Source organism: Amblyraja radiata, chromosome 9, assembly GCF_010909765.2.
Source record: "Amblyraja radiata isolate CabotCenter1 chromosome 9, sAmbRad1.1.pri, whole genome shotgun sequence".
NCBI classification, from domain to species: domain Eukaryota; kingdom Metazoa; phylum Chordata; class Chondrichthyes; order Rajiformes; family Rajidae; genus Amblyraja; species Amblyraja radiata.
In genome coordinates, this window is record NC_045964.1 from 26757491 (window position 1) to 26780587 (window position 23097).

At 43.1% G+C, this 23097-nt stretch overlaps 1 protein-coding gene across 5 annotated transcripts in view; it reads right to left on the reverse strand.

Annotated features, from left to right (window-relative positions):
* ryr3 (ryanodine receptor 3) overlaps positions 1–23097 on the reverse strand; it is a 358203-nt gene that overhangs the window by 271493 nt on the left and 63613 nt on the right. For 3 of the 5 annotated variants that reach the window (XM_033026930.1, XM_033026931.1, XM_033026929.1), the window contains exons 4-8: positions 5721–5795; positions 2722–2800; positions 1183–1295; positions 503–602; positions 142–235 (exon numbers count right to left, since the gene is read on the reverse strand). In XM_033026930.1, coding sequence (XP_032882821.1) covers positions 142–235; positions 503–602; positions 1183–1295; positions 2722–2800; positions 5721–5795 — 461 coding nt within the window. Of the gene's footprint in view, positions 1–141; positions 236–502; positions 603–1182; positions 1296–2721; positions 2801–5720; positions 5796–9377; positions 9393–11481; positions 11533–23097 lie in introns of all 5 variants that reach the window. The other 2 variants (XM_033026926.1, XM_033026928.1) reach the window with 2 other exon arrangements.

A 23097-nucleotide genomic window follows, 5' to 3' on the forward strand; every position in this document is an offset into this window, starting at 1 on the left:
TAATAAAATTATCTTGACAAGATCTTTTTTCCCTTTCAAACGTCCGAATGAGAATGAATAGAATGTGAGTAAAATATAACCAGAACGAATGCGAACCGAAACATATTAAATATATAGTTACGTTGTTGTACTGAAACTTACACATGTACTTCCTCCCTCTGGTCGGCAAATGGGATGGTCAAACACTCATCATGACCATGAAAAATTCGCAGAACATGTCCACCATTCAGAAACCCTTAAGAACAACAACATACATGTTAACAATGTTATTTCATGTTTTACTTGCTGCCATCTTAACCCCATAGTAAGTCCTTGAGATTAAAACAATAATCTAAACATCAACTTTAAAATAATAATATTGATCGCAAATACTGAATTTATACTTCCAATATATTTGTGATGACACAAAATATTTAAAAAATATGTTTTAGCAGAGCATAATAAAACAACCCAATCACATTCTTTATGTTACATACATAAAACAAACTGGTAAAGACCTCACCTTCTGCCACATTACTGCCTGAACTTATGGGATGGACATTCCACAGTGTCTGTATGAAGGAGGCGTCTGCTTGTATGGTGCCATTGGAAATGGAAAGGTGCTACAAGTAGAACACAGCTGCAATCAGGTGGGCAGTTACCAAAACAGGAAAACATACACAAAAATGTGGCATCGACAGTAACATGCTTACAAACATAAACCTCGCCTAATCCTCCATCAAATGTCATAAAAATACAAAAAAAAACTTACATTGGACTTCCTAAAGATAAACATAAGTAAAGATAAACATAAAATGCTGGAGTAACTCAGCGGGACAGGAGGCATCTCTGGAGAGAAGGAATAGGTGACATTTCGGGTCGAGACCCTTCTTCAGACCTATAACGATTAGGTTTTAATATCCTAATAATGATTCAGGTTCCACAAAATGTCCCTTTGGATCAAATCTCAAAGTTAAGAATTAAAATTGTTTGATTTTTATGAATACAATTGTTTTAAATAATCACTAAAATGAAGAAAATCTAAATCTACCACATGCTGTAAATCTTAAGTGTTTCTATATCAATGGGTCTGCCCTGAGTGTTTCCAGCATTTGTTTAAATAGTTGCAAAAATGTGTATCACCTATATCTATAGAAGCAAAAATAAACTCAATTACAAATTAACGGGGTGAAGTCTACTCACCAGGTAACGCTCTGATGAAACACTGACCAGAATAAGGTCATCACCAATTCGTACTTTTTCTCCTTCAGATCTTTGTTTTGACGCAGGATGTATAGTCCACCAACATGCTTCACCTAATCATTCAACCAGAAGTGTAAATGTACTGTTAGATTTGGAAGATTATTGTAATTAATAAAACAAACTCTATAAAGACCTTCCTCAACTTTTACCAGTGCAACATAAAAGGGTTGTTTTGTTGCGACCGGTATCTTATCAAGCAGTGGGGAAAAGATTGGCCTCCTTTTGATAACAAAGGAAATATATAAAATGTTCTTTACACAAAAACCTTCTAAATGAATACTCAGCTTTCGTTACTCATTTTCGGTTTATGAGAACATTGGTTAACATAGAAAATGCAGTACAAGAATGGGCCCTTTGGCCCACAAAGTTTTTGCTGAACATGATGTTAATTAAAAATTATCTCATCTGCCTGCACATGATCCATATCCCTCTATTCCCTGCGTTTATCTGAAAGCCTCTTAAATGCCATTATTCTATCTGCCTCCACTACCATACCTGGCACTATGTTCCAGGCCCCCACTAATCTGTGCACAAAATCTTGCCTCACACATCGCCATAAAACTTTCCCCCTTTCACATAGCTATGCCTTCTGGAACTGCGCTCTCGTGAGAGCGGCCTGGCGAGGGGCTGAGAGACTCTCCCGTGAGGGGCTGTGGCCCGTCGGAGTGGCCCAGCCCGAGGGAGGAACGGCGCTCCCGTCAGAGTGGCCCAGCCCGAGGGAGAACGGTACTCCCGTCGGAGTGGCCCAGCCCAAGGGAGAACGGCGCTCCCGTCGGAGTGGCCCAGCCCAAGGGAGAACGGTACTCATGTGAGGGCGATCCGGCTCGGGGCTGGAACGGTGCTCTGGTGGCTGGGACGGCGTTCTGGCGGCGGTGACCTGAGTCTGGGGTTCAGCCGCGGGCCAGCAGCTGCGTGTGCTGGACTGGAGGGCGGCAGCTTCGACCACCCCCGGGCCGCGGTGTTTGAACCGGCCCGTTTGCGGGGTTCGATGAGCCGCGGGACTGTTTGTACCATCGCCCGGTGGGGAATCGCCTCAGCGCAGAGGGAGAAGAGGAGGGAAGAGACAGTAACCCTAAGATTTTTGCCTCCACCACAGTGAGGAGGTGCTTGGAGGATACACTGTGGTGGATGTTAATTTGTGTTTATTGTTGTTTATTATTGTATGATTGTATGTATGACTGCAGGCACGAAATTTCGTTCAGACCGTAAGGTCTGAATGACAATAAAGGTATTCAATTCAATTCAATAATGTTGGACATTTCCACCAAGGGAAAAAGGTTCTGACTGTCGACCCTATCAATGCCGCACATAATTTTATATATTTCTATCAAGTCTTCCCTCAACCTCTGATGCCCCAGAGAAAAGAATCCATCTATCCAACCTCTCTCTGGAGCTGAAACTCTCTAATCCAGAGCATTCTAGTAAACCTCCTCAGCATTGATATCGTCACAAATAGCAAACAATAGCATATTGCCTTACCTGTTGAATTTTCTTGCAGACCAACATCAAAAGCCAGTTTGTCTGTCAAAGATCTTGTTGTTGTCAAACAAGACAAATACTGAAAAGAGGCGATTTTAAGTCAGTTTCAAGAAATGACATTCCCTCAAGCTGCCATGAAAAGCTCAGATTGCTCTCAGAACAGAAACGGAAGTTTTGCAGTTTGTAGATTTATGCCAGAAGGTAAATAGAACATACAATTTATTCAGGGACGTGCGGTCAGGGGAGGCAGGGGAGACAGAGCCTCATCTGTCATACTCCCAATGAAAATAGCTGTTAAGAAAAGGAAAGAAAAATAATAATAAAATAAAATAAATATAAAGATTTTTCCACTGACCTGTGTTATAAATGTCATTTCTATATGAATCTAATCATTTTTTATAGTCAAAATCACCAAATTTGCGCAGCTCGGCTGCAAATACAGGGAGAGATGAGAGGTGAGGCAGCGACGAGCTGAGCCTCCCCTCTGATTCCGCAACCCCTCAGAAACTGGATGGAGCGTGTGCAATAAGCGTGTGCCTGTTACTATCTCTCTGTATGTCACCAATGTAATGTTTGTAAACCCCTTCATTACATGTCCTCGCCTTCCATAGTCCAGGTAGCTTATTTCACGTATAAATATATTAAATTTAGGCTCGCTGGTCTCGTCATAAAACTGCAATGAAAAAGCACCAGGGGAGGCAGCGATCACATCTGCCTCGCTGAGGGGGCGAGTCTTGAGCCCAGTGGAGGGAGAGCGAGCGTTAATTACGTAGGCTCAGCCCACATAATTGACACTATCTCACTCTCCCTCCACGTTAGCTAGCTTCAGCAGCGGCGGCGCAGCACTGGATTCCACCGCTGGCGGTGCTGACTTTCCAGCCACGGATGACGCTGACTGGTAGGTTGATTAGTTGATTTGTAGTGGCCAATTTGGAGGCTCTGGATCGCTGAGAGGTCCCAATTGGGCCCCGCGCCCAAGGGGGCCCCGCGCTGGAGTAATGTACTCTCGGCTTGGGTAGATCTACCCCGGGTGGAGGGGGGAGAGAGGGGTGGAGAGAGAGTAGAGGGGTGGAGGGGGAAGCAGGGGGTAGACAGGGAGGGGTGTGTGAGCGGGAATGGAGAAGGGGGAGAGGAGGAGGTGGGTCGTTCCCTCACGGTCCCGGGGCAACGTTCCCGCCCCTCCAGTCGCCGTGCTTCACGCACACAGCCCCGGCTCCACCCCTCTCTCTCCCCGGGGAGACGCGGTGATCAATACAGGGCCACTGATACTAGCCAGTGCCTCCCCAGCCATTGACCTCACCGCACGTCACTGAATTTATTTACTTATCTGTCTGAAATATAAGGTGAAAGTATTAATCTTGATAATAGTCTAACCAGATTGATTCATGCCAGTGTCGATTCTTGATAATTCACATGATTTTCAAACTGTGCAGCATTTTTCACTCAAGTTATCATAATCCTGCAGAACTGCAAGCTTTCCATTGGTATGGCAACTATTCTACCAAGACCACAAGAAATTGCAGAACATTGTGAATGCAGCCCAGTCCATCATGGACATCAGCTTCTCCTTCCATCGACTCTATCTATACCACATTGCCTTCGGGAAAGCAGCCAATATATTCAAGGACCACTGACATTCTCTCTTCTCCCCTCTGCCTCTGGGTGGAAGAAAAAAAAAACTGGAAAGCACATATTACCATATTCAAAAATAACAGTTTCCCTGCCGTTATCAGACTCTTGAACGGACCTCGTTTATGCTAAGTATGAATTCCTGATCTCCCAACCTACCTCGTTGCAGCCCAAGCACTTATCGTCACTTTCTCTTTAGCTGCATCACTATCTTCTGTACTATATTTCCTTTCCCTTTTGCAATATTTGTTGTACCCACATACAGTATGGTTTGATTGTACTCATGCAAGTTATGATATGCTTGGATATCACACAAAGTTTCTCACTGCTTATTGGTACAAACGACAATAATAATTCAAAACATACATCAACTATTACTGTGATATTTATTAAATGACGAGGGTGTGAGAGCAGGGGTAGATCATTAAATCAAGGATATTTGAAATAGAGAATATAGGAAAATTACAGAGTTCATGTTAATTTATTGCCTTCAAAATATTTTATGCAAGGCTGTAAAACAGTTCTCCCAATAATAAACCAGCTGATTACTGATAGGAATTGCTGTCAATGTCGAGCAACTCTGACAACTTCACCATCATCACATCTTCAAAATCCAGGTTATTGTATGCTTTCATAATTCAAATCATTTGATAGCATATGCCCGTATCTTAGGAAGTTCAAAAACATTTAAAGACTTCCAATGCACATAAAGTAAATCTCTCATTTTCTTTGCTGTGTTCCAGTCCTCCATTGATTCCCATTCCCCCAAATTTTAAGATGACTCAATTATGTTTAGCTTCATCCTATTTCTTCACTTCCTCTCCCAGTTCTCAGATGATAAGATTCAAACCGAATTTCTATTTCTCACAATTAATTTTGTATAAGATAGTGAGCAACAAGAACTTGAAAATTTAGTTTAGTTTAGAGATACAGCGTGAAAACAGGCCTTTTAGCCCACTGAGTCCAAGCCGACCAACAATCACTAGTACACCTGATCTATGTTACCCCACTACGCACTAGGAATAATTTACAGAAGCCAATTAACCTACACAACTGCATGTCTTTGGAAAGTGGGAGGAAACCGGAGCATCTGGAGAAAACCCATGCAGTCACAGGGAGAATGGGTAAAACCTATGTAGTCAGGATAGAACATAGGTTTCTGGCACTATAAGTTAGCAACTCTACTGCTGCACCACTGTGCCACCCTTAAACTGGTTTTGTTTCTCTTGCAGCTATTCTGACACATATGTGGGCATGTTGGGCTGAAGGCCCTGTTTCCACTCTTTATGACTATTCCAACACTCAACATAATGCTTCAACATTAATTTTTCTGTTAACTTAATTCACGTTGATTTTATCCCTATACGTACCATTCCACTATATGTGTGCCGGAGAAGAATAGCATGGCCATAAAGAAGGGTTCTGTGTCCGCCCCCTTGAGCTGCCTATAAGTAAAGGGAGCATATTACTTTCCAAGAAACATCAACATTACCTGAGGTTTAACCATCAAGTGTGAGCCTGTTAGGCTAAAGAAAACTTTCCCGAAATTCTGTGTAAACATTAGCTCAGGTGGCAAAATGACATTTTGAGCACCCATTCCATGTGTAAAAAATAGGGCAATCTGCTGCAAATGGTGTTAACAAGAATTCAACAAACTTAGTCAGTTATTAAAAACAAAACCTCAGGAACTATAGTGGGATAAAACAACATTGTCAGAAGTCATTGTTAAATATCACAAAATGATTAATGCTTAAAGTCATTAATTTCCAATTAACAATCCAATAAAAATATACCAGTTACCGAATTGGAAACTCATCATAAGCTAAAACCAGATTGCTTTTTCCAACTAAGAATTATTTTTTGTGCATGTACACCAAACAATAAAATTATTTTCTGTTGGCCACATTGGTGCAGAGCATGTGAATTACACAAGGGATTACTGTGTCGTGTAATATCAGAACCCCAAAGTGGCCATCATAATCTAATCTTGTTAAATAGCATTCAGTGATTTTATTACTGTTTCAGATATTAGATTAAAAAATAGAGAGGATGGCTGGGGGACACTGATATAGCATTAATGAAAATGTGTTTGTACACAGGGTTATATAACATGATAAAAAACGGAAGGGGATTGGTGGCAGTACTGATCAAAGACATAAACACTGCTCTGTGAAGGGATGATATTACAGGAGAATCATCCAATAGGGTTGTATAAATTGAACTGAATAACAAAAAAGAGGCAAACAGACTGTTGGGTGTGTGCCACACAGTGCAAGGGAGATACAAGCATACATTTATTGCCATGTTTCCAGCAAGTGTGAAAGAATTTGGCCAGTAACAATGGGAGATTCTAATTGCTGGACAGCCTCGGTCGAAAAGAGTGCATTCAGGAAATCTTCTTTAGCTAGTGGACAGAAGCCTAACGAAGTTGTACGTGTTTAAAAAGGAAGACAGACATGAACCTAATAGTTTCAAACCAGTTGAGCCGAACACTTGCGCTCAGTCCTGCATGGCCTATTGGATCTCCTGGTTGCTAACCATTTAATTTTCCTTTCCAGTCCTATACTAGACTTTCTGTCCTGGGCCTCCTCCATTGCCAGAGTGAAGCCACATGCAAACTGGAGGAACAGCACCCAATTCTGCACTCAGGTAGCTTACAATCTAACAATATGAACATTGAATTATCTAATTAGAGGTAACTAATATCAAAGGGCCTTGAACAGCCTGTCCATAGATATTAAATATACCAAAACAGTTCAATGAGATGATTATAAAAAACATGTATTATCCTTTCCTTTATTAGACAATGTGTAGAACAGGGTTCTAGAGCACGTAGAGTGAAGAGCTTATGCTAAAACTATCCATAGCATCAGTCAAGCGACAGTCTGACTACCAAGTGAATGCACTGGAGCGGGTGCAAGGGACATTTTTGAGGAAGTTGCCAAGAGTGGAGAAAATTGCCAATAATCAAAAACTGCAATTATGAGGAAAAATTGAGTGTCTGGAGCTTTGGGATTGAGGAAAATGAGGAGTTTAGTCAAGTATATGAAATTATGAGGACCCTGGATATGGTAAATAACCAGAAATTAATGTAGGGGTCAAAAGCCAGGAGAAATAGATTTAGCAGAATTGGTAGAAGGTATAGAAATGAGATGAAGACAAAATCTTTTCAATCAGTTTTAGGAATTTGGAACTCACTGCCTGAAAGGACACTGGGGATATGAATCATAATCACATTTAAAATAATATTCGGATATGTATTTTAAGAACTGAAGGGCTGTAAGTATTAGGTGGGAATAGGTTAGGTAGCTTTTTTACAGCTGACACAGTGAATCAAATGTCTTTCTCCTCTCGATTCGTTTTGTATGATCCTATTTACCTCCATTGTTTGTTTCTGTCTTGTAGCTTACTACTATCTGGTACTTGTCCCCAACTTTGCATGGTCTGACCTTCTTTAATGTATTTTTAATCACAGTTCATTAAACAAATTTTGGAAATCTGGATAAATTCAACCAGATGAAATTCCATTATCTACTCCCTCTGTCGCTACCTCAAAGAACTCAGTGAGACTGAGCAGCTAACACATTCACCAAATTCCCTTTGTTGTTTCTAATTGTTTTCCTTTAGTAGGGATACCATTAACTTACCATTAGCAAAGCCCAGCTGACTGAAGCACAGGTCTCTGAACGCTGCTGACATATTCATTTCACTTGCACTTTATGTGCAATGTGACAAATAAACCGTATTGTATTGTATTGTATTGTATTGCATTCTATTTCCATTAAGAAGCATAATGATTAGATCTCTGCTGATTCTCTGATTTTACACCTTTCTCCCCATTTCCATGAAGTGATGAGAAACATAAGTTTATATTATTTATGAGTTATAATGCATCGGTAATGGAGTCACTACAATCTAAGGAATGTGGAAATCTATATATAGCAGGCACTATGAGAGAAGAAATAGAAACATCTGCACTTTGTATATCAGAAAGAACCAGCTAATATGGCAAAGAAGGAATTTCACTGCTGCTGATTGCCTTTTTTTTCCAAATGTAACCCATTTTTGGATTTAAATAAATTACTTCTCACTTACTTCTGACATTTTGCTCCATTATAATATTTAGTTGTACAAGACGTTGATGAGGCCACATTTAGAGTATTGTGTTCAGGCCTGGGCACCATGTTATAGAAAATATGTTGTCAAGCTGGAAAGGGTACAGAGAAGATATACAAGGATATTGCCAGGGCTAGAGGGTCTGAGCTATAGGGAGAGGCTGAGTAGGCTGGGACTCCATTCCTTGGAGCGCAGGAGGATGAGGGGTGATCTTATTGAGGTGTATAAAATCATGAGAGGAATAGAGTCTCTCACCCAGGGTAGGTGAATCGAGGACCAGATGATACGGGTATAAGGTTAAGGGGAAAAGATTTAACAGGAATCTGAGGGGTAACTTTCTCACACATGGATGTATGGAACAAGCTGCCAGATGATGTAATTGAGGCAGGGACTATCCCAACATATAAGAAACAGTTAGACAGGTACATGGATAGGACAGGTTTGGAGGGATATGGACCAAACACAGGGAGATGGGACTAATGTAGCTGGGACATGTTGGCTGGTGTGGGCAGGTTTGGCCGATGGGTCTGTTTCCACACTGTATCACTCTTTGACTCTAAGTTTCTATTTTTATTTCCCTTTGCATTGCATGACAAACCTCTTTTGTCACAATATTAATCTACATTTACTGCAGTTTATTTTATTTTGTTTTCAATTACAATTGTGTAAGTGATTACAGGCAGCAAATTATCAAAAGCATATATGCTGAAAGGAGAGAAGTAAAATTTGAACATATGTTTTCAGATGCAAAGATCACAGCCTTCCTTTGCTGACATTCCAAAAAATGTTTGAATCAGCCCTGACTGTAATTTTTGGCAGAAGTGCAAGATTGTAACACGAAATGTAAACACAGCACAGGTAACTGGTATTATTTTTAAAGGGCCTCAAGCTGAAATAGCAAATTAGCTTACCTTTATCATAAACCTCTAGAAAGCAGGAAGATTAAAGTAAATAACACAGATTAACATTAGTGCTATGTTTACACTCTGCATTGAATCGACAGTGTGCAAAATGAGGTAACATTTCAAATGCCTCACCCATTATGTAAAATTACATGGTATATATAATCTTAAAATAAAACAGGTAATGAAATCATAAATATCAATAATAATTCTGATACAGATTGGATTCTGTTTTCCAACTATTCAATATCAAACTAATATTTTATATTAAGAGTCAAACCATCACATGCACCTTAAGCAAAACATACAAAATCAACTCCTTGTAAGCAGGCTTTAAAATTTGAATGGTATTAAAACTGCATCGGAAAACATAAAATTCTTGTAAGCACATTATAAAATCACGTTTAAGAATATTATAAAACCTAATAGTCTTCTGAGAATTATCGCGAGCAGATCTAATGCAATTGTTCCACAACTGGTCCATTTTCTTCCAGCTGCAAATGAAGAGCTCATTACATACAGAAGAAAATAGTTTATTGATTTTAAGTTATACAATATTTTTATACAACACATTAATGTTAGTTATTGCACAGTTGAGGTTTGGAAGCAGGTATGGTTGAAGTGATTGGGGTACAGACCCATAGGTTGCAAAGCTAAATGACACAAAACTAAAACACTCCAACAACATCACATGGGAAACTGTTATTACACCATAAAAAGTTTATACAGGCACTTCTTAAGTGAGGCATGACAGGAAGTAGGTTTAAAAAAAAACCCAGAACAGAGTACAATAATTCCAGAAGAATTGAATTACAAAGGGATTATCTTGATTTATCACTGTAATTTGTGAAAGACAGCACCATAATTCCAGAAAAAAAGAGCGCGTGGTCATTTTTTTGCGAATTACAACACTTTAATGGGGTCCCATCAGAATCAAACTTTTAAGGAATTTTTAGATAGATATTTCTAACTTTGCATTAATTTGATTGCAGACAATGTTTTAATATTCTACAATATATTAGTGAAAGTTTTTTCCTTTCATTAAGTAACATGAAATATTAATCGTATTAATATGTTTTCAGATGGTATTTTTACTGCAAAACACATTCATAAGAAGCACAAATTTAACATGAAAATTGTCAAATGTGTTAAGCTTTCAATAAGAAATCAAACCAGCTACCTATGGAGGCTGATGTAAAAGATCTCCATGCAAAGATTAGAAATTTTCAGGTCAACTTGCTGACTCAACCATAATCACTAAACCTCCCAAACGGATGAAAGAATGGGTCGACTGGGCTTGTATTCACTGAAATTTAGAAAGATGAGTGGGGATCTTATAGAAATATATAAAATTTCTAGAGGATTGCACAAAGTAGATGCAGGAGAGGGTTGGATTTAGCTCTTAGGGCTAAGGGAATCAAGGGATATGGGGAAAAAGCCAGAAAGGGGTACTGTGGATGATCAGACATGATCATATCGAATGGCAGTGCTGGCTCGAAGGGCCGAATGGCCTCCTCCATGCACCTATTTTCTATGTTTCTATATTAGCATGTCATTTATAGCATCTTCAAATTATCTGCTGTCTTTACTGAAAACAAAACCATAATTCCAAAAACTATTTGCTAGTGGTTTGGAGATATTCTAAGTATGTGATAAGGAATAATATGAATTCTAATCTATGAAATAATTGCCTGTATTGATTCCTGTACTATGTATATATCGTATGTGTATATATTTTTTAATAATCTAGAAGGCTAATAAAATCACTAACAGCTAACAATTTTGGAATTTATTATTTATGGTTTATTACTAATTTGAATGTTTTACCTTCTATGAGCTGGCATTGTCTACTTGTCCTTCTTTATCATTAACAGTGTGTTTTGCACAAAACAGTTTGTGCCATCCACCATGAGTCACGCACAACTCAGTCAGAAATGGTCATTGTTAAATCGTTTAGTTAAATTCATCACAAGTCCCTCCCAATTAGCAAATGAATTAATGTGCATTATACATAATAATTTAAATTAATTTTATCTGTATCTGGCACCATTTAATGGTAATGGTTAATCACGTATTTTTCTTTTTACACAAATATCAGAGCAACGATAGTTACCCTCAGAGATTTTGTCTTCGTGGCACTGATGTGACATCTTTTGATAGAGCCCTTAATGCAATAAAAAAAAAAAGCAAAATAAAGAAATCTTTAGCTATGTATTGCTGGTCAATTTTATTACCACAAACATCTAAGTAACAGAGGACATTCTGTTCCATGTGTAAATAAAAGATTAGTGTATTCTATGTAATTAAAAGATTATGTTATTTTTATGTTGCGAGTAAAAATTTAGTGGGGTTTTTTATATATAGCCTAATTACACAAAAAACTTGAAATGTTCCTCCCAAAAATCCTCTCCATAAAATATTTGGCATGTTCATATCACTTAATTTCATAACACATACATACAAGAAAAATGTATGAAGAAATATATAATGTGGAGTGTCTACAAATGTAAGATTAAACGAGAACTTACCAGTTTGAAGTTTGATCTGTATTTTATGAGGAGTTACGATGAGGGATTACGTGAAGACCCCGTCCAGCACGCATGCGAGACATACTTCAAAGCAGCGGTGTGGAATCACAGAAACAACACAGTAATTGAAATAAACATAGTAAAGATAAGGAGAACTAAGTTACCAGTTGATCTCTATAATTGAGGGTGGGAGCGGAGGGCACGTAATCCCTCATCGTAACTCCTCATAAAATACAGATCAAACTGGTAAGTTCTTGTTTAATCTTACTATTTTACTTCGGAGTCACGTGAGTGACTACGTGAAGATTTTAAAGCTCTGTGATTTCAAACCGTGTAACAGTTCATACTTCACTCGCTGCCAAAGTCATCCAAGGGAGGAAGTATGTTATCGTAATCAACCATGAATCTGTTTATAAAACAATAATGGTATTTATTTTGAAAACAATAACAAAGAAAATAATGCTCCCCCGGGCTTAAATTATATGTTTGCAGAGTCCAAAATACTTTCTGCAAATAAAACAGGTTCTGCTAACGGCTTGTCGTAGAACGTTTGGAAGGTTCTCTCCATGGACCACCCAGCTGTTGTCAAGATGTGGTCTAATGGCATGTCCATTCTTTTAGCCGCCGACGTGGATGCTGCCCTGGTGGAGTGAGATGTGTAAATGTCAGTATCCACTCCAGCAGCTCCCAGTACCTGTTTGAGCCATCTAGAGATGGTTTGGCTCGACACCCGACCATATGGTTTCTTGTGGCTGACCCATAGAGCTTTTTCTCTCCCTCGGGAATCTTTAGTTGTGTTGATGTATAACAGCAAATGAGTCATGACACATAAACGGGGGTCAGGTGGGTACGCCCGGAATTCCATAATAAGACCTGAAGTTCCTGGTCTGCTCTGTTTTACCAGCTCCTGAATGGAGAATGTTATTTGGTCTGGTGTTATGACCATGTTGTCCAGTAAGTGAAGGGACTGGACCCTTTGTGCTGAGACTAGCGCCATCAGCATGACTCATTCCAGAGTGAGGGATCTGGCTGGTGACCATCCCCTTAGGTATGTCAGGACAACACTGACATCCCAGATCTTGGTATACCTAGGTCTTGGGAGGTTTTAATTGAAGATCCCTCTCATTAATTTGATCACCAGCGGATGAGACCCTATGGCCTGTTGTCCTGGTGCCTGTCTTAGGTAGGCTGACAGTGCACTTCTAGCACAATTTATAGCGCTATAGCTCAGACCTTCATCATGGTGAAGGCTGGCCAGGAACTCCAGTACATGTGTTATGGTGGTTGATGAGTAGGTTGTCCCTGTTCTCGAGCAGTATGTTTCCCATTTTCTTATGCTCGAGAGGTATTGTTTCTTGGTGGAAAGTCGGTGAGATGCTGTCATCGTGTCCATGGTCCTGTTTGACAATCCCAGGTCCAGCAAAGGTTTTTTTAGAATCTGCAACCCAGTAGGTTAATTCTGTCATGGCATGGGTGACTTTCACCTGACACAGGGTGAATCAGTAGATCTGGCCCACTGGGAATGGTCATTGGTGTTTCAATGACCCTGTCAAGGACCACTGGGAACCATGGCTGTGTAGGCCAGTCGGGTACTACCAAGATGCCTGAAGCAGAGTCCATCTGTATTTTGCGTAGTACCTGACTGATGAGGCAGAAGGGGGGGAAAGGCATAGAAAAAATAGTTCCCCTAGTCCAGCGCGAATGCATCCATCGCCGCTGCCTCAGGGTCTGGTTCCCAAGCGACATACATCGGTACCTGGTGATTCAGTTGGGATGCAAAGAGATCGATATCTGGTGTGCCATATTGCTTTGTAATTTCAGCAAATACTTTGGGATTTAACATCCATTCGGTGTTATCATTAAACTTGCGTGACCTGGTGTCTGCCACTGTATTTAGCTTACCTGGTAGGTAAGTTGCTGATAGCCAAATATGTTTATCGACACGCCATTGCCAGATTGTGTTGACCAAATTGTCACATGATATCGATTTTATCCTGCCCATATGGTTAAAATAGGCCACCACTGTGGTATTATCAATCTGTAAACGAACATGCAAATGGTGCATATTTGTACAATATGCTTTTAAACCATAGAATGCACCCAACATTTCCAAATAGTTTATGCCTAGTTTCTGTAGTAGTGATGATTCTAGATTAGTCCATCTACCACCTGTGCTGGATATATTAGTTGCTCCCCAGCCTTGAGCACTGGCATCTGTTTGTATATAGTTAACGTTGGGTTATTGATGATGATAGGACTGGAACTATGCCAAATGTTCTCTATCCACCATTGTAACTCTGATATTGCTTCAATGGGCAATTTCATGGTTCGGTCAAAATTCCCTGCATATCGTTTTAACGCTTGCACCTTTGCTCTTTGTAAGTTTTGATAGTGCAAAGGTCCAAACTGGGTAGCTGGAAATGCTGCTACTATTTTCCCAATTACTCTTGCCACTTGTCGAATGGTTGGTCGATTGTTAACCATTAATTTGTTACACGTTTGTGCCAATTCTGCTGATTTCTCTTTTGGCAACGTTACAGACATGTGGACTGAGTTAATTGTGAACCTCAGATAGTCCATAGTTGTGGATGGCGTCAACTTAGATTTATCCGGATGTATGACAAAACCCAAGGTTTCAAATAAATGTTTAGTAGCTAATACAGCTGAATTAGCTAATTCCATGGTTTTGCCTATTATCAAAATATCATCAAGATATGCCATGACAATATGTTTTTGTTTTCTTAATATTGCCAAGGCTGGTTTTAGTATCTTGGTAAACAGTCTTGGGGTTGATGTTAGGCCATTAGGCAACTATTTGAACTGCCATTGTTGCCCCATTCAGGTAAATTTTAGGTATCTACGATGATCCTTGTGAATAGGTACTGAATAGTAGGCATCTTTTAAATCGATGCTTGCCATAAAGTATCCTTTGGAAATCAGTTGTTTGGCAGTCACAAATGTTTCCATTTTAAAGTGTATATACTTAACGAAAGTATTCAATGTAGTTAAGTCAATGATGATGCGACATCCACCATCTTTTTTGGTTTTGGTAAATATATTTGAAACAAATTCCAAAGGTTCATGTTCAGATTTCTCAATGATACCCTTTGTAAGTAACCTCACCAGTTCTGCTTGTCCCTCCAGTTTTTCTTTTAGTGAGAGGGTAAAACCCCTTTGGGGTGCATGCTGAACTGGTGGCATGTTTTCTTGAATAAATTCAATTTTATATCCTCGAATACTGTTAAGTATATAACTATCAAGTGTGATAGTCCTCCATGCTTCCATGAATAGGTGTAGTCTCCCCCCTGTTAGCACAATTCCCCCACCTTTTATGTACTGGTAGGAACCAGACCCACCTACCTCCATTGTTATTGGTGTATTTATTTCTTCTGTTTCTGGTTCCTTGTCTGTCGGGGTGGTGCTGTGTGGGAGTGGCGCATTTTCCATGGGGCCCGCTCTGGGCCCTGGCCTAAAAAAGGCTTCCGGGGATGGTGTGCAGGCCCCGAGCTTTCACCAGTCCCATGGGGTTGACGTCGACTGGTGGATGCGATGGGGTACTGCCGTCTGGGTTGAGTGGTTCTGCTCGTTCCGGGTCCTGCACTCATGAGGCCAAATGCTTTGGATTCCTCATCCAGGTCTTTGACTTGTTTGGGCAAGTCCTTGCCAAATAGCAGGATCTGTGGTTCTGAGGCCGGTGTTCTGCACAGTCCTGTGAATTTCGGATTGAGGGCAGGTCTTATTGCTTCCTTACGGAGGTTGTTAATCTCGTACTGTGTGTTACACAGTAGAGCCAGGGTATCTTGCTGATTAGTTGTCATGTCTACCCCGTCCACGGAACGAGCATAGGAGGTGATAGCCGACGTCAGGAGCTTCAATATTCGCTGCAGTTTCAATTCTTGGGTTCTGATACCCTGCCCAATGTACCCCCAGATTTGGCTGTTGACAGCAGGTACATTTAGCAAAATGCAGTTTTCAGGAGGAGTGTAGAGGTCCAACGCCTCATTGACTACCTGTTCTTGCAGTGGTTTAAATGACAGGTAGTCAATGCTGGCCGCCAGTTTCGGCTGTAACGGCCACCCCGCTCGCGGTGTTGCCACGTAGCGGTTCACCACTCCCAGCAGCTCTTCCTGTTCCTGTACCCCGTGCATACTCCCGATATCTTCAGCCAGTGACCCCTGTTCTGGACCAGCCCAGTCCTGGTCGCCAACGCTCCCCTCTGCTGAGGGTGATGCGATGGCCAGTGCGTGGTAGTGCACTGGAGCGGGAGTGCCTGTGCTCCCTTGGCGAGCTTGCCCCATCTCCCGGAGCAAGTCTTGCTGGAACATTTGCGCCATGAGCTTCTCCATTCGGTGAGTCTTCCATACCGGACTCATCTGAGTATACTGGCCGGTCCGTTTTGCCTTACCTCCAGCCCACTGCTGTTGTTCAGGCTGTGCTAGCGGTGCTGGGCTCGGCTCGGAATTGGTGTCGGTGACTGTGGACCGCAGCGTGTGTGGTCCAAGTGCCACCGGTCGCCCCCCACTGATGGAACTCTCCTGTTCCGTCGGAGTCGAACGGGGAACGACCTTTCTTGCTTGTTTTCCCTTGTTCATCCTGTGAGTGTACAAACAAGAACAAGGGTTTCGAAAACACGACCTCAGAGTAAGTGCCTTACCTGGAGGTCCCGTTTTTTAAACTTCCAGCGGGAGTGCCTGTACTCCCGTTCGTCGCTGTTGCACTGCATGAGACGCTATGTCGCGCATGCGTGCTGGACGGGGTCTTCACGTAGTCACTCACGTGACTCCGAAGTAAAATGGAGAATTCAAAAATCCTTTACACTAAAATCCTTGTTACTGAACAGTATGCAAAAAATAATTTAACAACATTTAGCCACACATGATAATAAAGTACTATTGACTTTTGAGAATATAAGCAATGATCATTTCCAGTTCATATAAAGTGTACTCCCCAAAAGATCAAAAGGATAAGGCTCTTTTGACATGTGCATTAGATAGTTTGATCCAATTATTTTGTATCACAATATCATCCTTTAATGATCTTGCCTTGGGCCCAGAATGTGTTTCTCCAATATTTTGTGGAACTTGTGGGCTTCGATCATTCATAATCTTTTTTTCGTGACCCCTTTGGTCTTCCTACACCTGGTACTTCAGCTGGTCAGGAATATAAACAGAGGTAACATGCTTCCAATACACTGCTGCTGTTAACTCGTCTTTGGGAGCAGGAAATATGCTCATTATGATTCATGTTACTAGTTACCACCCAAGGATCCTGTTGGCAATGATTCTGCATTTTACCGTCTGCAATAGCATCTAGTCACAAATGTGGTATACCAAATATTATAGCAACTACTCCATACAATAAAATAGACAATGTTATGTGTAAATACCTAAGTCTCACACAGGTTAAAGCACAAGCATTATTGTGTAGTTCATCATCATGTAAGCAGTACATCACACGTTCAGTCTACTGCAGCTACCGAAGACAGTAGGCGAGTTCCTACATTATAAATCATACATTTAGGCGGAGTTATAATTACTAAGCATTCTAATTGGCTAACATGCAATAGCCAATCTACATCTCTTCTTGTAGAAATGAAAAAGCAACGAAGGCATTTTAAACTATAAGCCGAGTGAATAATAATGGGGTTAAACAAAATCACCATATCTAATGGGTGGCCTGCTAACCCGCCCGGTCCTTGTGCGGTAGGGGGCTGCCTCATCATCCATTTCCTCCGAAAAGATGAGGGCTGGGGTAGGTACAACCGCGGGAGACCCAATCGGTCTGTGGGGGGAGAACGCCGCGGGGGAACCGGGGGTTGACCGACGCGGGGGCCCGGGGTGATGATTACAACAGGGGACATGGGGGCAGACGGACGCGGGGAGTGGGCGCACCCGGTCGCGGCAAGTACTGGAATGGCAGGCGTCGGTTTAAACTCGAGCGGTGGGGCATCAGGACCCTGGGACACTGGACGACGTTCCTTCACAGGAAGGAGATGTTGACGGTTGCGTCTGTAGAGGACACCATCGACTTCGACCAGGTAGGAGCGTGGTTTCTTAGAGAGGCCATGAATGTGTCCCAGTTTAGTATGTCCTTTATTTGTTTGCAGTCGCACCACTTCTCCTTGTATAAGTGGTTTGAGTGGCTTACTGGTCTTGTCATAGAAGTGCTTCTGCGTGTCTCGCTTAAACTGCACACGATTTTGTATCGTGGCGGGGGAGTAGACTTTTAGCTGTAGCTGTTGCTGGGAGACAGGCAGTGGTGGACGTGTCTGGCGAGACATTAGCCGCTGGGCTGGGGAGCCGAGAACGCTGTCCCTTGCAATATTTCGCAGGTTTAGCAGGTGCAGGTAGACGTCAGATTTAGCTAGATAGGAGCACTCCATGATTTGTTTTGCACTCCGAACAGCACGCTCGGCAAGTCCATTGGACTGTGGGTATTCTGGACTGCTGCTGACGTGTTGGAAGTTCCACCGTTTAGCAAAGTCCTTAAACTTTTGGCTGGTGAATTGAGTTCCATTGCCAGTCTGAAAACGAACGGGTACCCCATGCACGGAAAGGTGGATTTTCAGCTTTTGAATCACTGTTTCAGAAGTGATCGTTGGCAGGATGTCAAGTTCGAACCAGTTGGCATGGGAGTCCACTAAAACAAGGTAATGTTTCCCGTGCCATTTGAAGATGTCGGCAGCCAGTGATGATCATGGTAGGGAGGGAGCCGGCTGGGATAGGAGGGGCTGCTTCTACTGATGCGGTGACTGACTGTTGCAGATCGCGCACGATTCTGTTTTTTCACGTATGTACTTGGTCATCTCGGGCCAGTAGATCAAATTCTGGGCTCGTTTTAGAGTGGCCTCCGTACCAGGGTGGCCTCCGTGGATTTTGTCATAGTGCTCGCTCCGTAAAGAAGGGGGGATGACGGCCTTGTGACCCTTGATGATTATTCCGTCCTGTAGCACCAGCTCATCACGAACCAGGAAGTAGGGTCGTGTTTCAAACGGGGTGCTTGACTGCTTGTTTGGCCACCCACTTTTTATGATGGAGGTCAGCAGCTGTGAGGTTTTGTCTGCAGCTGTGTGTTCGGCCAGGCGGCGTAGGTGATCGGTGGGCACGAACGAGACCTTCAGGACTGATTATTCATCCTGTTCAAAGGGGTGGCGTTCATTGGTGGTGCGCGGGGCTCTGGAGAGTGTATCTGCAATGTGCATGTCTTTACCTTTCTTGTAGACGATGCGGAAGTCAAACCGTTGCAGCTGCATCATCATTCACTGTAGCCGAGCAGGGGCGGCATGGATAGGCTTGCTCAGGATGGTGACCAATGGCTGGTGGTCGGTTTAGACCGTGAAAGTTTTGCCAAAAATAAAGTATTTGAATTTTGAACAGGCAAAAACAACGGCGAGCAGTTCCTTCTCGATCTGGGCAGAACGTTGTTCAGCTTCTGTCAAGGTGCGTGATGCGTAGGAGATAGGCATCACATCGCCCTCGGTGGCTGTTTGTTGGCATGCTGCGCCTAGTCCGTACTGGGATGCATCGCAGGTGATAGTGACTGGCAGGTTGAGATTGAAGTACGCCAGTGTCGGCGCGCTGGCTAGCTGGAGCTTTAAAGTCTCGAAGGCTCTTTGGTGCTGCGGATACCAAGACCGTGCATTGTCCTTGTGGGTCAGGTGTCGAAGAACGGCAGAAAGTTCACTGAGGTTGGGAATGAATTTACCCAGGTAGTTGACCATGGCGAGGAATCGCTGTAAACTGGTGACATCAGTTGGGACCAGCAGTTCGTTGATGGCTGCAGTCTTTAACGGATCAGGTTTTAATCCGTTGCTGGTGAATACATGACCGACGTAGGTGACTTCGGGAACTCGGAACTTGCATTTCAAAGGGTTGAGTTTCAGATTAATGTCTCTGGCACGGTTTAGTATTTTTTCAGGTTAGCATCATGCTCGGTCACATCACGGCCGTATACTAAGATGTCGTCAACAATGATGGCACATGGATATTCTGCGAATCGTTGTTCCATTGCGCGCTGAAATACCTCGCTGGCAGAGTTGATGCCAAAAGGCATCCTTAAAAACCTGTAGTGGCCGAATAGTGTGGCAAAAGTTGTTAGGGCAGACGATGCTCGGTCCAGTGGTATTTGCCAGAAAGAGCTTTTGGCCTCGAGGACTAAGAACACTGTTGCATTGCCGATCTGTGCCGCTACGTCCTCAGTGGTTCTCATCGGATAGTGTTGGCGTTTAATTGCTGTATTTAAATCTTTAGAGTCACAACCACGGTGGAGACCCAGTCGGAGGGTTCGCTGACCTCGGCAATGACTCCGATGGAGATCATGCAACCAGTGTCCGCTGTGAGTCCCTATCGCACCGTCAATTTCAGCCACTACCCCTCTGGTCCCCTTCGCTGGCTCCTCCCCCCCTCCCCCGTGATGCCCCCTCTCTCCCATGGTTCTTCCCCGTCTTTTCTCCGAGCTCACTCCCCCCCGCCCATACACCTCTCTACCACACAACTCCCCCCCCAACCCACACACCCCTCTCCCCCCACACCCCTCTCCCCCACACACTCCTCCTCCCCACAAGACTCCCACACCTCCCCCACACACCTACCGCCCCCACAACCCCCTTTCCCCATCCCCTCACCCCCCTCCCCACACACACTGTCGCCCACCCTCCTCCCCACACACACCGCCGCCCACCCTCCTGCCCCCACACCCCGCCCCACAACCCCCCCTCCCTCGCAACCCCCCTCCCCCACCCCCCTCCCCCTCCCCCACATCCCCCTCCCTCACAACCCCCTCCCCCATAACCCCCCTCCCCCACAACCCCCTCCACACAACCCCCCTCCCCCCACAACCTCCCCCTCCCCCACAACCCCCCGCCCATGCAACCCTCCCACCCCACAACAATCCCACCCCACAACAATCCCCCACAAGCCCCCTGCCCCCACAAACCCCCCGCAACCCCTCCACCCCCCACCCCACAACCCCCTGCCCCCACAACCCCCTGCCCCCACAACCCCCCCTGCCACCGCAACTCCCTCCCCACACACACCCCCCGCCCACACCCCTCCCACACACACCCTCCGCCCCACCCCCCATACATCCCTCATCCCCCCACAACACTCCCGCCCTCATGCACACCTCTGCCCCAACCGACACCCCCCCACCACACATACCCCTCCCCCACAGCTCCCCCCCCACAGCTCCCCTCCCCCCCCCCCACACCACCCTTTCCCCCCCCCTTATACCTCCCTGTCCACATACACCCCTCCTCCCCTCCGACCCCACACCCACCCCTGCCACACACCCCACTTCCCTCCCCCCCCTCGCCTCCCAAACATGAAGAGGAGGGGGAGGGACTGCTCGGGGATGAGGGGAAATGAGCTGCGCCTGCACAGTTAGGGGCTATGGGTGAGTGGTGGAATATTGCGTCGGTGGAACGGGTTGCGTTGGGGGAATGGGTGAGTGGTGGAATATTGCGTTGGGGAATGGGTTGCGTTGGGGGACCAGGCCTCCCGTGTGACTGGGACCCAATGGGTCCCACTTAGTCTAGTTTACAATTAAAACTTTATCTTGCACAATGGGTATGTTGGTTTGTTTTAAATCATGCTGGAAATATTCAGTAGGTCAGGCAGCATTTACGGGGAGAGAAACAGAGATCTTGAGTTAATGATTTAGGTTGAAGCCCCTTCAGTAAATCTGGAAAAGTGATAAAACAAGATAGATTCATGTTGCAGAAAGGGTGCAGCAGGAATGCACGGAACAAAGGGGATATCTCTGTCAGAGTGAGGCTAGGATTACTGTGGTGATAAGTTTTTGCTGAAGCCATGTGGTTGATATATCCTATTTAATTTGTTCCGACAATGAGACACATGTTCCGCTGAAATTCCTTCTTTCGGAATCTCAGGCACAATGAAAAAACCCTTGACTTCATCCCATCTACTTCCCATTCCTCTGCTGTCACTCCGCTCTCCATCTGGACATAGCAACAACAGATTTCTCTTGGTCCTCATTTTCCATGGGACTATCCTCTGCATTCAATGCATTTTCCTTAATAAACTATCAACCAGATGATTTTATCATTAGCTCATTACCACAGCAACACTGATCTCATTTTATAAGAGATATCCTGTGTCATAACCAATTCTCCTCCATCCTTTACTCACTCTTCCAGTCGTAATAAAGATTTTTCAACTTTGTTAGAGTTTAGCATAGACAATGGGCAGTGGGAGGTGATGGGAAGTTTTATTTTTAGTTTTAAAGAGAAATATGTATGAGCTATAAATATTTCAGATACAAAAGACAAGGAAAACATAACTTAATTGAAAATAATACATTAAGCACCTTATTAAGGATGTGTGTGCTTAGACCTTCAAGAAAATAAATCTCCTACAACCTCAGTAAATTATATGAAACTTTTGAGTTTCAGTCATTTGATATGTTCATTTCTCATTAAAAAATTTGGAATTAAAAATATTCTGTCAGTTTGCATTTTCAATTAATACTTTTAATGAAATTATACAAAACATTTCAGGTCACTGTCAGCAAATTAAATTGCTGATGAGTAAAATTGCATTAATAATGTAATGTCCATTTGGCCACCCTCCAATACAATGGAGGAAATGTTCCACCTCTGAGAGTCAGGAGACAATTAATTACCTGCAGATTGCCTGAGTAAAATCACTTAATGGAGTTACGCACATAAAACCACATAAAATCGCAAAAACTATGTAATAAATTGTCAGTACAAAGCTGCACATTATCTCACAAAATTCTCATATCTGTTCCGACCAGCAATCCCCCAACACTAACACTTTCCTACACACTAGGGACAATTTACAATAATACCGTCAATTAACCTACAAACCTGGATGTCTTCAGAGCGTGGGAGGAAACGGAGCTCCCGGAAAAACCCACGCAAGTCAAACTCTGTACAGACAAGCACCCATAATCAGGATCAAACACGGGTCTCTAGTGCTGTAAGGTAGCAACTCTACTGCAGTGCCACCATGCCACCCTAAGTAAAGTAATAAACTCTTCCTACCAACTTCACTGAAACAGTTTCCCAATAACAGAAAAGGCGGTTCAGGTGAAGCTCGAAAACTGCTGGCATTTCACTTTCAGCATTATCTGATTTCATGCAAATTTTACCATACCAGATCTTTTTTTTCGATTGAATATTTCCAATAAGGATAGTTTATTTAGTAACGAATTCCAAC